General features: G+C 46.1%; 1 protein-coding gene across 2 annotated transcripts; it reads right to left on the bottom strand.

Annotated features, from left to right (window-relative positions):
- Positions 1-268: 268 nt before the first annotated feature.
- Positions 269-11,518, bottom strand: HEY2 (hes related family bHLH transcription factor with YRPW motif 2). 2 transcript variants are annotated; one of them, XM_017827496.1, is made up of 5 exons: positions 11,310-11,518; positions 10,088-10,166; positions 9,897-9,980; positions 7,224-7,305; positions 269-2,442 (listed from the first exon to the last, which is right to left on the bottom strand). In XM_017827496.1, exons 1-5 carry the CDS (start codon positions 11,390-11,392, stop codon positions 1,763-1,765), a joined length of 1,008 nt encoding a protein of 335 aa, XP_017682985.1. In that variant the 5' UTR covers positions 11,393-11,518; the 3' UTR covers positions 269-1,762. The 2 variants fall into 2 exon arrangements, with proteins under 2 accessions (XP_017682985.1, XP_017682995.1); XM_017827506.1 differs by lacking the exon at positions 9,897-9,980.
- Positions 11,519-12,076: the final 558 nt, after the last annotated feature.

Genomic DNA, 12,076 nt, shown 5'->3' with positions numbered 1-12,076 from the left:
AGGATGGACGGATAGGTTTGCATCATTAAGCACACTGTCAATGCAGAACCAGTTTACAAGCCTGAAAACCAGTGTTGTTTTACTGCTGCTTTTTCCTGCCTATTCCAGTGCACACTGTATGAGACAGGTTTCCTGGCTGAACAAGGGGAGCAGAAGAGTACAGAGCAGCCAACAGGCTTGTTACCAGTGGCAGAAAACAATTGTGAGTCCACGAGTATTCCTCAAAAAACAAACAAAAACTGCAACAAATCATCCATAAAACGCAGTCAAAAAGGACTTCGTTTAATTAGTGATATGTAAAGACTTTTGCATAGAAAAAGGTTAACAAGGTAATGCATAAAAGACCGAGTAGGTACAGTATTTTTAAAACAAATATTTTAAAGTATATTTTGCATAATGTTTAACATTCTCAATGCTTATTGCTTTCTCCACACAGCAGAGAAATCAAGTGCATAATAATACATGCTGTGCTTTATTTTTATTATTTTTTTTTACATAAAATCTCTACTTCTTGACTGGATGTATTAAAATACTTATGTTATTTTAAGTCACTGTAATAGAAAATGAAAGCAAACCATTTTATGCAGCACTAGTTATCTGGGTATTGACAAAATAATTTATATCGATTTAATACATTCATTTTGGTTTGGAATCAAACCCACATTACAATGTTGGCATGTTAATAGCCAATTTAAAAATTGTCCCTACCATAACTTCATTCATACCCAGAGTGATCATTCTCCCAGAAACTGATAGTGAAAAGGAGAGGGATCTTACACGGAATCAGCTAAAAGTAAATGTCCAAATACAGCTAAATAAGTTAAATTGAACTCTTATAACACTGAGTCTCTTGTATTGGCATGAATCAACTGTATCCAAGTGTGCACACTTTAAATAGGTGGTTACTTCTGGGTGCATGACAAATTCACTGTTTGTGCAGATAGAGCTAGCACCATGTTTAAGCCATAAAAATGGGTGCCTCAGGGCTCACAGGCAGCGCTGAAACGTTTATTAATCCCAGCACTGATAAGATAATTGCTTTTGCCAGTGCTATGCTAGACGTCACAATTTAGCAAGTCTGTACAAAGAAAGTGAACTAAGGAAGTGACAACTAGGCCTGTCAAATTGAACATTCTTCCTGGGCAATCTTTTGGCTAAAAAGCCTTCTCCCCTTCAAGAGCACGCTCTGCCCTGGAAATGTATCTGAGTTCTGAAGTTGAATGCAGAATTTTGCCTGTCCCCCATACCATTTCTATACCTGTGCAATGTTATTTCTTTTAGCAGAACACACACACATACATATATTTATTTATTATTTTTTCAATGTCAGGCACTTATGAAACTTAAACTCTTTTTCTAGCCTGAGTAGACCTGGTAGATACAATCCCTCACTCTCTGCCAAACAAGGATGCATAGCTGGAGAATTATTAGTTCTAATGTCTACATATTCCTAAGTATTTCACGGGAAACCTCTACATGCCGATATGGTCACACTGTTACGAAAGCCACTGCTGGTCCCTCAAGGTGCATGACCTCTCCAGCACCCCAGTGAGGAAGATTACTGTGCCATTCTTCAGTGGACTTGCCGGCACCTCTCAGGCCCTTTGGGTGAAGGCGGCCACCCGGGCATCCTGAGCAGGAGGGACACACCAAGTCCCAGAGGCCCATGTGCGGGGGTGTGTGTGTGGGCACGTGGGTTGAGCACATGTGCGTGTGCTGAGGGAGAGGAGGGAGCTGGACTGGGAGGACAGAGGGGGGGGACTTAAAATGCTCCAACTTCAGTCCCCCAGGGTCGGTATGATTTTGTGCTGCCTCCACTGCCGGCCTGCTGGGGGCTGGCAGTGGCTGATACAGCCAGCGGAGGGGTGATGGCTGTTGCCGCAGCTACGGCAGCAGCAGCCGCGCTGGGGGGAAGCATGGGGAAGGTGCCAGTGAAGGAGAGGGGGAAGCTCTGGGCAGCAGCTGTAGCTGCTGCTGCTGCAGCATGAACAGTAGCTGAGAGGGACAAGAGGGAGGTAGAGAGAGGAGGGACACAGGGAGCAATGCTGCCAGCGGAGGGAACTCTGAGGGCGGCATCGGTGTGGGCGAAGGTGGCCGTGAGCAGGGCGGAACCATGGGGGGGCACATCTGAGGAGAGTCTGCATGGGGCGGCATCGGAGGCGTGGAGTCCATTTGGCTGCAGCAAAGCGGCTGGGAGGTGGTGAAAGGCAGCTGCCCAGTGGTGAGGATGCAAGGGGTGGTGGTGGTGGGCCATGGAGGAGGTCATGGCAGCAGCTTCCCTCTGAGATGCACAGGTGCTCAGGTGAGACACGAGTCTAACACGCAGGGGGTCAGATGTGTCGAGACCTTCCACTGAAGTCAAGTACCTTGCGACTTCTGTCAAGCACTCTCGGAAGCCGATGCTCATGAAATCCATGGCCAGGGAATGAGCATCAAAATAACCTGCAAGGGGAGGGCAAAAGATGCGTTGAGTGTGGAGCTGGCTTCCCAGCCAATATTAGGTGAAACAGCCCAGCCAGTCCTGGCTCAGCTGCCCCATCACCCATTTGCCATTTATGGGTTAAGATGTGGAATATGAGAAGTTGGTTCTCTGATCTGTAAACGATCTCTGTCACCATCCCTGTAATGCAATAGGCTGCAGTTGTTTATGCAGACAATATACACATGAAAAGAACTAAGTCCATAAGACACTTAAAAAGATACATGACGCCTTTCCTGAAATTCCTCGGCAAGCTGCAGCAGTGCAGTGTTGATCCCGTATGTGTGAATGAGATGCTTATCCACACAAAGAAACAGGCTGGAGATCAGAGAGCTTGCATGTACTACCCTGCCTTTTCTTCCCTACACTGGCATTCATCCGAATGCTTCAAACTATTTCTTGACATTGTGAGATAGTTGTTGTAACTGCCGGGGTCCCATCTACTTCAGAGAGTCATTAAGACAATATGACATACGGTGTTACTTAACTACAAACTAAAAACATCTTGTGATGACTCTGCACACACACAATAAAAAGCTTTACTGAGAAAACGTTTTATGTAATGCCATTGCTAATTTGGAGATGGAAGACTGACAGTCATATGGCCCATGAGGTATTTCAACAAACAGCAACTGGAGCCTCACAGGCCCAGGACAAAAAAGCATTTGAAAAAAACAAAAGTCTTATTAAATGCACATGAAATGATAGGCTCTTTCTAAAAGGGTATAGCATAAAATCTTGTGTTTAAGTTGCAGCTCTTCAACCAAAAAAACTTATTCCAGTTTTTGCAATTTTCCTATTTTAGTTTAAATGTAGTCTCCTTGGGGGAATAATATCCTATTCACTCCCAAGCTGGCGTGGTGTTTTTCCACTTGCATTCAATGAGAATTTTTAGGTATGCATGACAATGATGTGTGTCCGTATATAAAGATCAAGTCCCCTTATTATGGAGGAACGTGGCAGCAATACCTTGTACTCTGTCATGAAATAATTTCTGCCTTTCTGAAAAGCACTAGCACCTTAGATGGCTTTTTTCACTTCTATAAATTTGCAAGCTAGAAAGGAGCGTTTCCATCACTGTGTGCCCAACTATACACCCCTTCTTGCCAAATCACAATGGCACTTTTGCTGCAGGCCATCTCACTCATCTGAACCCGAGAGAAACTCTGGCTCGGCCAGCAGATCAGCGAGCATGAGGGGCCAAGGACTGCTGTCAGCAAGCACTAATTTCTCAAAGCTTTTCTCCTGCTAGGTCCACTGCAACCAAATGATCTGTGGAAATGCCTCAGTTTGAGTGAAATCCTGAGAAACAAAGACCAGGCATGCCAGCAGTGGGGAGATAGGAGGGTACCTTCTCGGGTGCCAGTCAGCCAGGCTGGAGGCTCCAGGACCTCCAGCGGCTTCAGAGGGGCTGACGCAGAGCCAAAACCGCTTCCCAGCTCTGGCCGCAAGTCAGCCAGCCTGGGAGTCCTGAGAGCACTCGGCTCAAGCCAGGGCTTCCCAGCCTCCCTCTGTCCCTCCTTCTGGACCGGAGGAGATGTGGGGGATGTGATTGTCACCAGTTTCCTCTGAGTCTGAGCTCTGGCTCTGTGACGAGCCATCCCAAAGCCCTGGTGATCCTGGCTCCCTTTCAGTCTCCTATGGTGGCCGAGACACAAAAACAGAGGGTAGATGAGAGCCGGGACTCACAGACTCCATTATATTTTGATGGTTATCTTTTCCAGGTTTCCCCTTCTCTGGCTTCCCCCCTCTGAGAGGGACTTAAAAATATTCTTTCTCGTTTCCTTCCAAAACCCAAGAACATCCTCCACCACCACCTACACGCGTACATGCCAGTGTTTTGTAGCAAATGGGAAGTCTTGGTTTTACTTCAGCTGTCCTGGTAACCCATCTGCGCTGCACACAGGGCACAGGTCATTTGAGCTACACAAACCCATGCTACTGACCCAGATATCAGTCACTCAAGCTAAATTTGCAGTGAATCTGCAATAAAACCACATTGAGGTCTCAGCAAGCAACTCACTGTTGACAAATCACTCCTCCCCGTGCATGTTTGCACTGTCAGCAAAAAGCCCTGGCCCTAGGCCAAAATAATAACTCAACGTGAACAAGAGACCACTGACCGCACCCGCGTCAGGGCGGCGGAAACGTGCAGTCTGCACAGGTCCTCAGAGACATCTGCCTGCCCACCCTGGCAGCTCAGAAAAGCAGAGAAGGGTCAGAAACCACACTGAGTTTCCTTCCACTATGCCCACCTCAGGCTCAGTGTGCTGAGAGTGGCAGACACCATCCTGACTTGCCGAGCCCAATGCATTCCCCATCCTGGGTGTCCTCTTTTCTGCATGAGGAGGAGGATGAGAAATTCTCCCCAGCCCTTAATGCGAGGGAGAATAAGGGTATCAGGACCCTGATGAAAAATGATGAAACTGACTTTTTTGCTGATACAAAAAACTTCTGTTCACAAGATGAATTATGAAGTGGGAATAACTACACTTTCAAAAAAACCCACACATCTACTTTAAAAACATCCTAAGAAGTTATATTTAAAACTGTTACTTAAGCTCCAAAGTAAAATATTAAGTAAGCAGGAAAGCAGGCTTAAACTTTGCCCAGTACTAATTCTCAAACCTCTTTTTCTTACAGTTTCTTAATTCATGCAGTGAGATTACTCTTATCTGTGGGACAGAAGGAGAAGTTGTAGTATTTGTGAAGCAATCAGGTATTACATGGATGGGCCATCCACTACGGACCATAGCGTGAGAGGCAGCTGCAGAAATCAGCCTGCATCACATCTCCTCACACCCCAACACTTCATCCTTCCCTGCACTGCTACAGGTGTGCCAGAGTTAGCCTGGGCAGAAGACGCAAAGACGCATAGCACTAGTGGCTGACCAAGGAAGAGACCAGACCACGGAACCTGGGACTGCTAACAGCATCCAGCTTGTCTAGTAGCAGCCAGAGGCTGGGCCTCCGCCAACACCTCTCTCTGTCTCACGGCTCCCACCCTCACTAGCTGAGCCAACTGACCCAGTTATAAAAAAATCCCCCATATACTTTTTTTTGGGTGGAGAAGCAGGGAAAGGAAGCTTCCTGTTAAATTAGGCCTCTGACTGGGTTCACCTCCTGGCCCTCTTGCTGTTGTTGCCAACACTGGAGGGGTGGGAGCTGCTTCAGCTCCTCAGAGGAAAAACGTGCCATGTGAAGTGGGGGTCAGGCTGGGATAGCTGAACCGCACGTCGCACAGGGAGGATGAAGTGAAACAGCCACCACTTCCCTCAGCAGACGAGTGCTGTTTGCTCTGCGCACTGAGTGAGACAGAGCTTGTGGAACGCTACCACGCAATTAGAGACGGCACCTTCACGCACACACACAGAGTATCCAAGTCCAGATTGCACAAGCGTGATCAATTCTGGTGTTTCATAACTTTCAAGTGTGTAGCTTTACCAACTAAATAGTGCTTTCCTCAAGGACTTTCTATACATATACATTAATTTCTTTTTTTAATTTTGCACATTTTCCAAGGAATCCAGAGGCATGTCGGTTGCCTGGTAGGCAATAATATTCCTTTCATCTCTCACTGAATGAGTCACCCATAAAGTTTAAGCCTAAATGGACTCCTAGAAGAAACTCCTTAACATGTAGAAAAAATGTATATCAGCTTGGTGTTAATTTTCACAATTAACAGACCACCAGCCTTCAACGTGCTTTCCTATAGCCATCTGTTGTTATGCATGCACTGGTTCTAAGTTGAGTTTTGTAATTGCTGCAAGGTACGGAAAGAAGCAGTAATTCAATCATGCGCTAAAAACTTTAATCAAAAAAAGGAAGAAAGAAGCAGCTGCTTCTTTTCTAGCCTTTACCTATATGGCATAGTGGGTGAATGAAGAATCAGCTGGTTTTCATTACCACAATTTGAACAATGATCACAGTTGATGGCATGGGACGTGGACGCCAGCAAGTTTTTCGCTCCAAATAAGTTCCAAAATCATGACTACACAGAACACCTCGTGGGTGGCTGAAATCATTTGGCCTCCAGCTTCAGGACTGTCAGCTTGCACAAGCGAGGTACGCTCAACTCCTGGCAGTCGGCTGATCTAGCGGGTCAGCCGGTGCAGCCACTGTTTCACACCAGCACCCATTAACAGGGAGCTACCCAGGCCTCTGACACACAGACGTGGCATAGAAATATGAGTGCAGAGAGCACTGCTAGCCTCCTGTCTGTCTGCTTTATCAGATACCTGGAGCTGTATAGAGCAAGACGGGGTTTTGTTCTGGTGAATGAGACGGTCTAACCTGGCACTGAAAAGTCTTTCCAGAACAAAGAAAATATTTAAAAATAAAGTTCTTCTCCATCCACTTCCTTCGGTATAGCTGCTGGATAATGAGGTTTAGCATCGGTTTTGTGCTATACAATTGTTGCCACTAACCTTCTGTTTATGTTTGGTGTTTGTGTATTTGTTTTGTCTCCCTGTGCAGATTTCAGTGCTCTTTGGAAACCCCAAACAAATCTCTGACTGGGCTGCCTGTGAATGAAGCCTTTACTCCCACAGTGTTATGAAAGCAAACACAAGCCCAGGGTCAAGTGCTTCTTTTGTCCCAGTAGTTCTTTCCCACGAGTTCAATCCTGCCATTAGCATTGATTTCCACTCCTTTAATCTGGAAACGCCTATCACAGCTCCTCAAAGCACTTTTTTTTTTGCTGAGATTTCCCCAAATATTAAAAAAGAAATCATTGGCTCCTTACCTTTACCTCCTGTCGCCTGCAGCATCTTCAGATGATCCACTGTCATTTGCAGTATTTCCGCTTTTTCTAATTTGGCAGATCCCTTTGAGATAAGAGAAACATATAAATAAAGGCTTGCGGGTACTAGAAACTTTAATTTGATATACTTTCCACTGAGCTCAGCCTTATGGTTTCAATTTCCCCTATCATTAGGACATTTTCATCTTAATTCTTTCGTGAGCATCTGCTTTCCAGACTTTGTCTAAGAACTAATGCCATCTACTATCTAGTGACATAAGCAGCAGCAGAATTTTGCTTTATTAGGGCTATAGCTCAGTGTAGCTCTGGCCTTGAAGGTATTGTAGGATGACATCTTTATGAAATGAGAGAAATATGTAACTTCCTGGACTTCTTTTTAATGACAAACACAAATGGAGAGCTGACAAGACGGGTCCGTATGGTCATCAGTGAAGATCCTGCTGCAACGTTACTTTCTGTGCTATTACCGGTAGATGTCCCTGCGGACACATACCCAGCACTATCCCTCTCTTAATCACCTGTTCCTTTTCGGCACGTTATTTGGCTGCTGAATATTTAATTCTTATTCTCAACTGGAAAAACAGCTACACAGTCCACAGTATTTTAAGTTAGTGAGAGACCTAGTTGTAAGGACTAAGTACTGTGAAAAAGCAAGGGTGTAGCTCCTCTGTCAATAAAAATCTTTTCTGATACTAGGGGTGGCTCACAGAGCTACAACAGGTACTGAAAAAGTACAAAATACAATTCAAAAGGTAGTATTAATATATAAATAAAACTGTTTTGCCTGGTAGCATTCCTTTCAATATCTGGAGCGCTCCCAGACAACACAAATGTTATTTCCCAGGAAGAGATCATCCCTTGGCATCAGCTAAAACAAGCCGCAGATATCGGTGGATCACATCCTGTAAGCAAATTTCTTTCTCTTAGTTATCATCTGGGCCACCTCACTGTCTCAGCCAGCTTCACCCAGCTGGCACGTGTGCGAATTAGGGAAGGTTTACACCCTCCTCCACAGCACCCATCTCTGCTATGGTCTCGAGAGCGGCGCTGTGATTTGGGAAGGGAAGGAGGCGGAAGCGAAACTAAACCTCCAGCTTGGAAACTCCAGTGAGCTGAATGTCAAGGAGCTGGAAAAGGACTGATGACTTTGTCCTTGGCATATTGCAGAAAAATGGTGGGATTTTCTGATCCAAATACAGCGCGTGCTCATTTTTACACCAATGCATTTTTTTCAATCTGCTTATTGCTTTCAATGCTTTGCTCATACAAAGGTTGGTGTCCGTGTTAATTTTTGGTCAGAATTCCCCATTTTACATGTAACTACATCCTGCAGTTTTCTCAGACTTCATCTTTTCCATAGACACAGTACAAGCTGTCTCAGCGAGAGTGACTAATAGCTAAAAACTGCATGGCGCTGGGTAATTTCCAAAGCCTCTTCTAAGACTTGTTTTATAATGTTTGTGGTTTTCAAGAAATAAACAATAAAATGGGACAAACAACTGTTGTCTCTTGCCCCTGTTTATCTAGCTGAAAATATCTCTGTCGCTGTTTTGCCAGTACCAATGCAAGGGCACAGTGACAACTACCAGTTACTAAAATCATATTGCAGGTGACACAAGTGATGCTCTCACCAATACTTAAGTTCAGTTTTAGCCAGCTTTTGTTCAGGCCAGGGATGGAACAGGCCTAATACGGTGCAGTGTTTGCCACGTAGTTACCACTGGCATCCAGCACTTCCCAGTCCTGCTCTCAGATTTTTATTTTCTGGGTTTTTTTATTTTACTACTACAAGGAAGTCAGGTTATTTATTTTCAGATGTTTCCTTTTTATTGAAACACAGTGTCAATTGCACACATCCATAGATCTTCAGACACATACAGAAAAACAGGAACAAGACTAAATATTAAATCAAAGCTCAAAAAATAAAAATCAAGATATTAAAAAAAAATAATTTTACTGCTAAAAACAAAAAGCCTTTTTTAAAAAGAACAGATTATATTCTAAGATTTTGGTCTAAAATTTCATGACCACAGAGTCGGGCCAAAGTTAGCTGGATCCTTACAGTTTTCCTGCTCAATACTTTCTCACTGAAAGTCTGAATATATCACTGACTTCGCTAACCCACAAAACATGGGCCTATTCCACCTCCTAGAACCTCTGGTTCTAAGGAGTTATTTTAAAATGTGAATAATCCAGACTGTATGTTCCCTTCTAAGGAAACTGGACTAGTTTGCAATGATAAGATTTAAAAATAAAGGCTTCTTAAAGTAGGAGCAAAGGAGATTATATTTAAAGATTTAGACAGAAGGATAATTTACATACAGGTTTGGGAGAGTTATGTCGTGTTTGTGTAGTTTTTTTAAAAATATGGAGTAAAGCACATTTTCAACAAAGCCACTACTGGAATTCATTGAAAGAACAGAGGCAACATGAACACAGTTACCCTTAAGGGAAAAACAAGCCAAAGAATGGAAATGTTTCTCAGCCTTATAATGAATTATGTTTCTAATAGTTTTGCCACAACAAAGCATTTTATTGAAATGCCTGCTTTGTGCCAGATCAGGACACATACAGTATTATTTTAATGAGATTTACAAGAGAACTAGCATTGCCAGATGAGATATAGAATTTAAAAAAAAAAAAAAAAGGGCTTACTTGTTTTTCAAAAGCAGTTGGCACAAGCCGCCTCAGCTCTGATAAACTGTTATTTATACGATCACGGCGCCTTTTCTCTATAATCTATTCCCAAAAAAACAAAACACATTAAGTTTATAAAAAATGTTGGAGGTCAAAAGCACAGCACACATGCAAATTGTCAGATACGAAAACAATTAAATGCAACATACCCCTCTTCTTTTCTTTCTGGCCATGATCTGAGATGTCGTTGTTGGTGAATTTGATCGAATGACAGAACTATTACTTTGCCTGTGGAACAATAAAAGTATGTCAGGTGTTGCACAACTTGACAAAACTCTTTGAAGACACCTAAGGTCACCATATTATGTGTGCAGTCCCCCTCATGCCACTTTCAATGCCTAGAAAACACTCCTTTTATTGCACAGTATTTTTAAAGAGAGAGAGATTTCAGTTTTGACTGCCTCAGCATATATTTTGAATTGACAGAACATTCTATTGGAAATGAAGTCCTCTCCTGGAGACAATTCACCGTCCAGCACAGTGGCTTTAATTTTCTTTGCCTATAAAGCCTGTACAGGCTGAAGAACCGAGCCCTAACCCAGGTGAACCATCTCTAAATGCCAACAGAAGTGGTAAGTGCATGTACACTATGACACAACCTCTGCCAGGCCTGCTGGGTTTTGACATTCCTGCCTATTGCTATGCAAGTCAATAGATGCTCAAGTACGATGCCAGTTGCCCAGCCCGGGTCTGTTGCATCGTTCGGCATCGGGAGCAGAATTCAAAATCCACTTTTAAACCTATACTACCCACGAGTACGAAAAGGCTTTTATTTTATCATAAGCGAGTGAAAAAACCCCACTAGCCTTTAACACTCATTTGGCTACTGATGCGCATGAGACGGAGGTCCGGTACATGAGCCTCTAAATTGGCAGGACCAGCCCTAAAGCCCCTCACCGTGCGCCCAGCAAGCCCAGCCCAGCCCTGCCTGGGCAAACACCACTGCTCGCCCTCGGCTTGCACGGCGGGTTTGTTGAAGTTCAACTGCTGTGGATCCCTGCTTACTTTCTACGGATCGTTTTCCACTGGCGCCGATTCCCCTAGGTTGTTCGGCCTGCTCAGGATCGATTTTGGAAAAGATCTGATTGAAAATGGCAAATTAAGCGGAGCTAACGAACGGCTCACAAGCTACTTGAGTGCTTCACGTAATTTCGAGGCTCGGGCAGTCAGATTGCGGGGCTAATTTTCGGTGGGCTAAGAACGAGCTGCCAGCTAACCGGGGGGGACACAACAGCACCCCGCTCTCCCCTCAGGGGGCCACCACCTCCCCCGACGGGGTGGCCGGCATTCCCGCCCACCCTGCCCCATCCCGGGGCGCACCCCGGCCCGTGCCACCGGCGGAGGCGGCGGTCCCAGGGGTGCCCCACTTACCCCGAGTAGTTGTTCTCACTCCCCACGTCTATAGTCTCGTCCATGTCGCTGTCTGAGGTAGTTTCCTCGCAAGGTCGCTTCATCGTGAGCACAGGGCGCGGCGCAGCTTCTAGCCGGGGCGGGGGCAGAGATAAATAAATCCGGGGGGGGGGCTCCAGCACAGCACCACACCACCAGCAGAGCAAATCCTCTCTGAGGCGCTTTCCCACGCCGCGGCACAGCCTCAAGCCCGACGGCCCGCCCCCGGCAAGGCCCGCCCTGCCGAGGGTGACGGGAGGGGGCCGCCCACCGCCGGGGCGCGGAGCCGTGTGGAGGAGCGAGCGGTCGCCCAGCGGGGGCCTGACCGCCCTCGGATCACAGCAGGCGGAGAGGGGAGCCGCGGAGATGCCACCGGCACAGGGCCGGGAAGGGGCGGCGCGAGGCCCTGGGTATCCTCGGAACTCTCCCTCCGGGAGAAAGAAGCGCTATCAGGCTCCCAGCCCTCCCATGCCGTCGGAGGAGGAGGGGAGGCAGGAGGCGGCCCCGCTGTCCGTGTCTCTGCAGGCATTGGGGAAGACCTTGTTCCCCCTGGCCCCTAAGATAGGAGCCGGATAAGCCCCCTGCCCCGTACTCCAGAGCCCCAGGCGGTGGCGAGCAGCTCTGACCGCTCTGTTGGGGTGCTGTGGGTTGTCTTAGCGGGCACATGAGCTCGGGTTGGAGAGTTTTCCAATCTCGGCAAAGGTATAAATCTCGCCCGTTCGGGCGAGCGGCCCTGGCCGCCCCGTCCC

The sequence above is a fragment of the Lepidothrix coronata genome, unplaced genomic scaffold (genome assembly GCF_001604755.1).
Source record: "Lepidothrix coronata isolate B3197 unplaced genomic scaffold, Lepidothrix_coronata-1.0 Scaffold5, whole genome shotgun sequence".
Lineage (NCBI taxonomy): Eukaryota > Metazoa > Chordata > Aves > Passeriformes > Pipridae > Lepidothrix > Lepidothrix coronata.
Note: the sequence above shows the minus strand (reverse complement) of the source record. Positions and strands in the feature narration are given on the sequence as shown.

What these genes read in the sequence shown, in the direction of transcription:
- HEY2 (XM_017827496.1), bottom strand. Translation starts at nt 11,392, where the DNA reads ATGAAGCGACCTTGCGAGGAAACTACCTCAGACAGCGACATGGACGAG. An exon ending in AGTGAGAACAACTACTCGGG is followed by an intron (nt 10,167 to 11,309) that starts GTAAGTGGGGCA and finishes ATTGTTCCACAG; the next exon opens with GCAAAGTAATAGTTCTGTCA. An exon ending in CAACTGCTTTTGAAAAACAA is followed by an intron (nt 7,306 to 9,896) that starts GTAAGCCCTTTT and finishes CTTATCTCAAAG; the next exon opens with GGATCTGCCAAATTAGAAAA.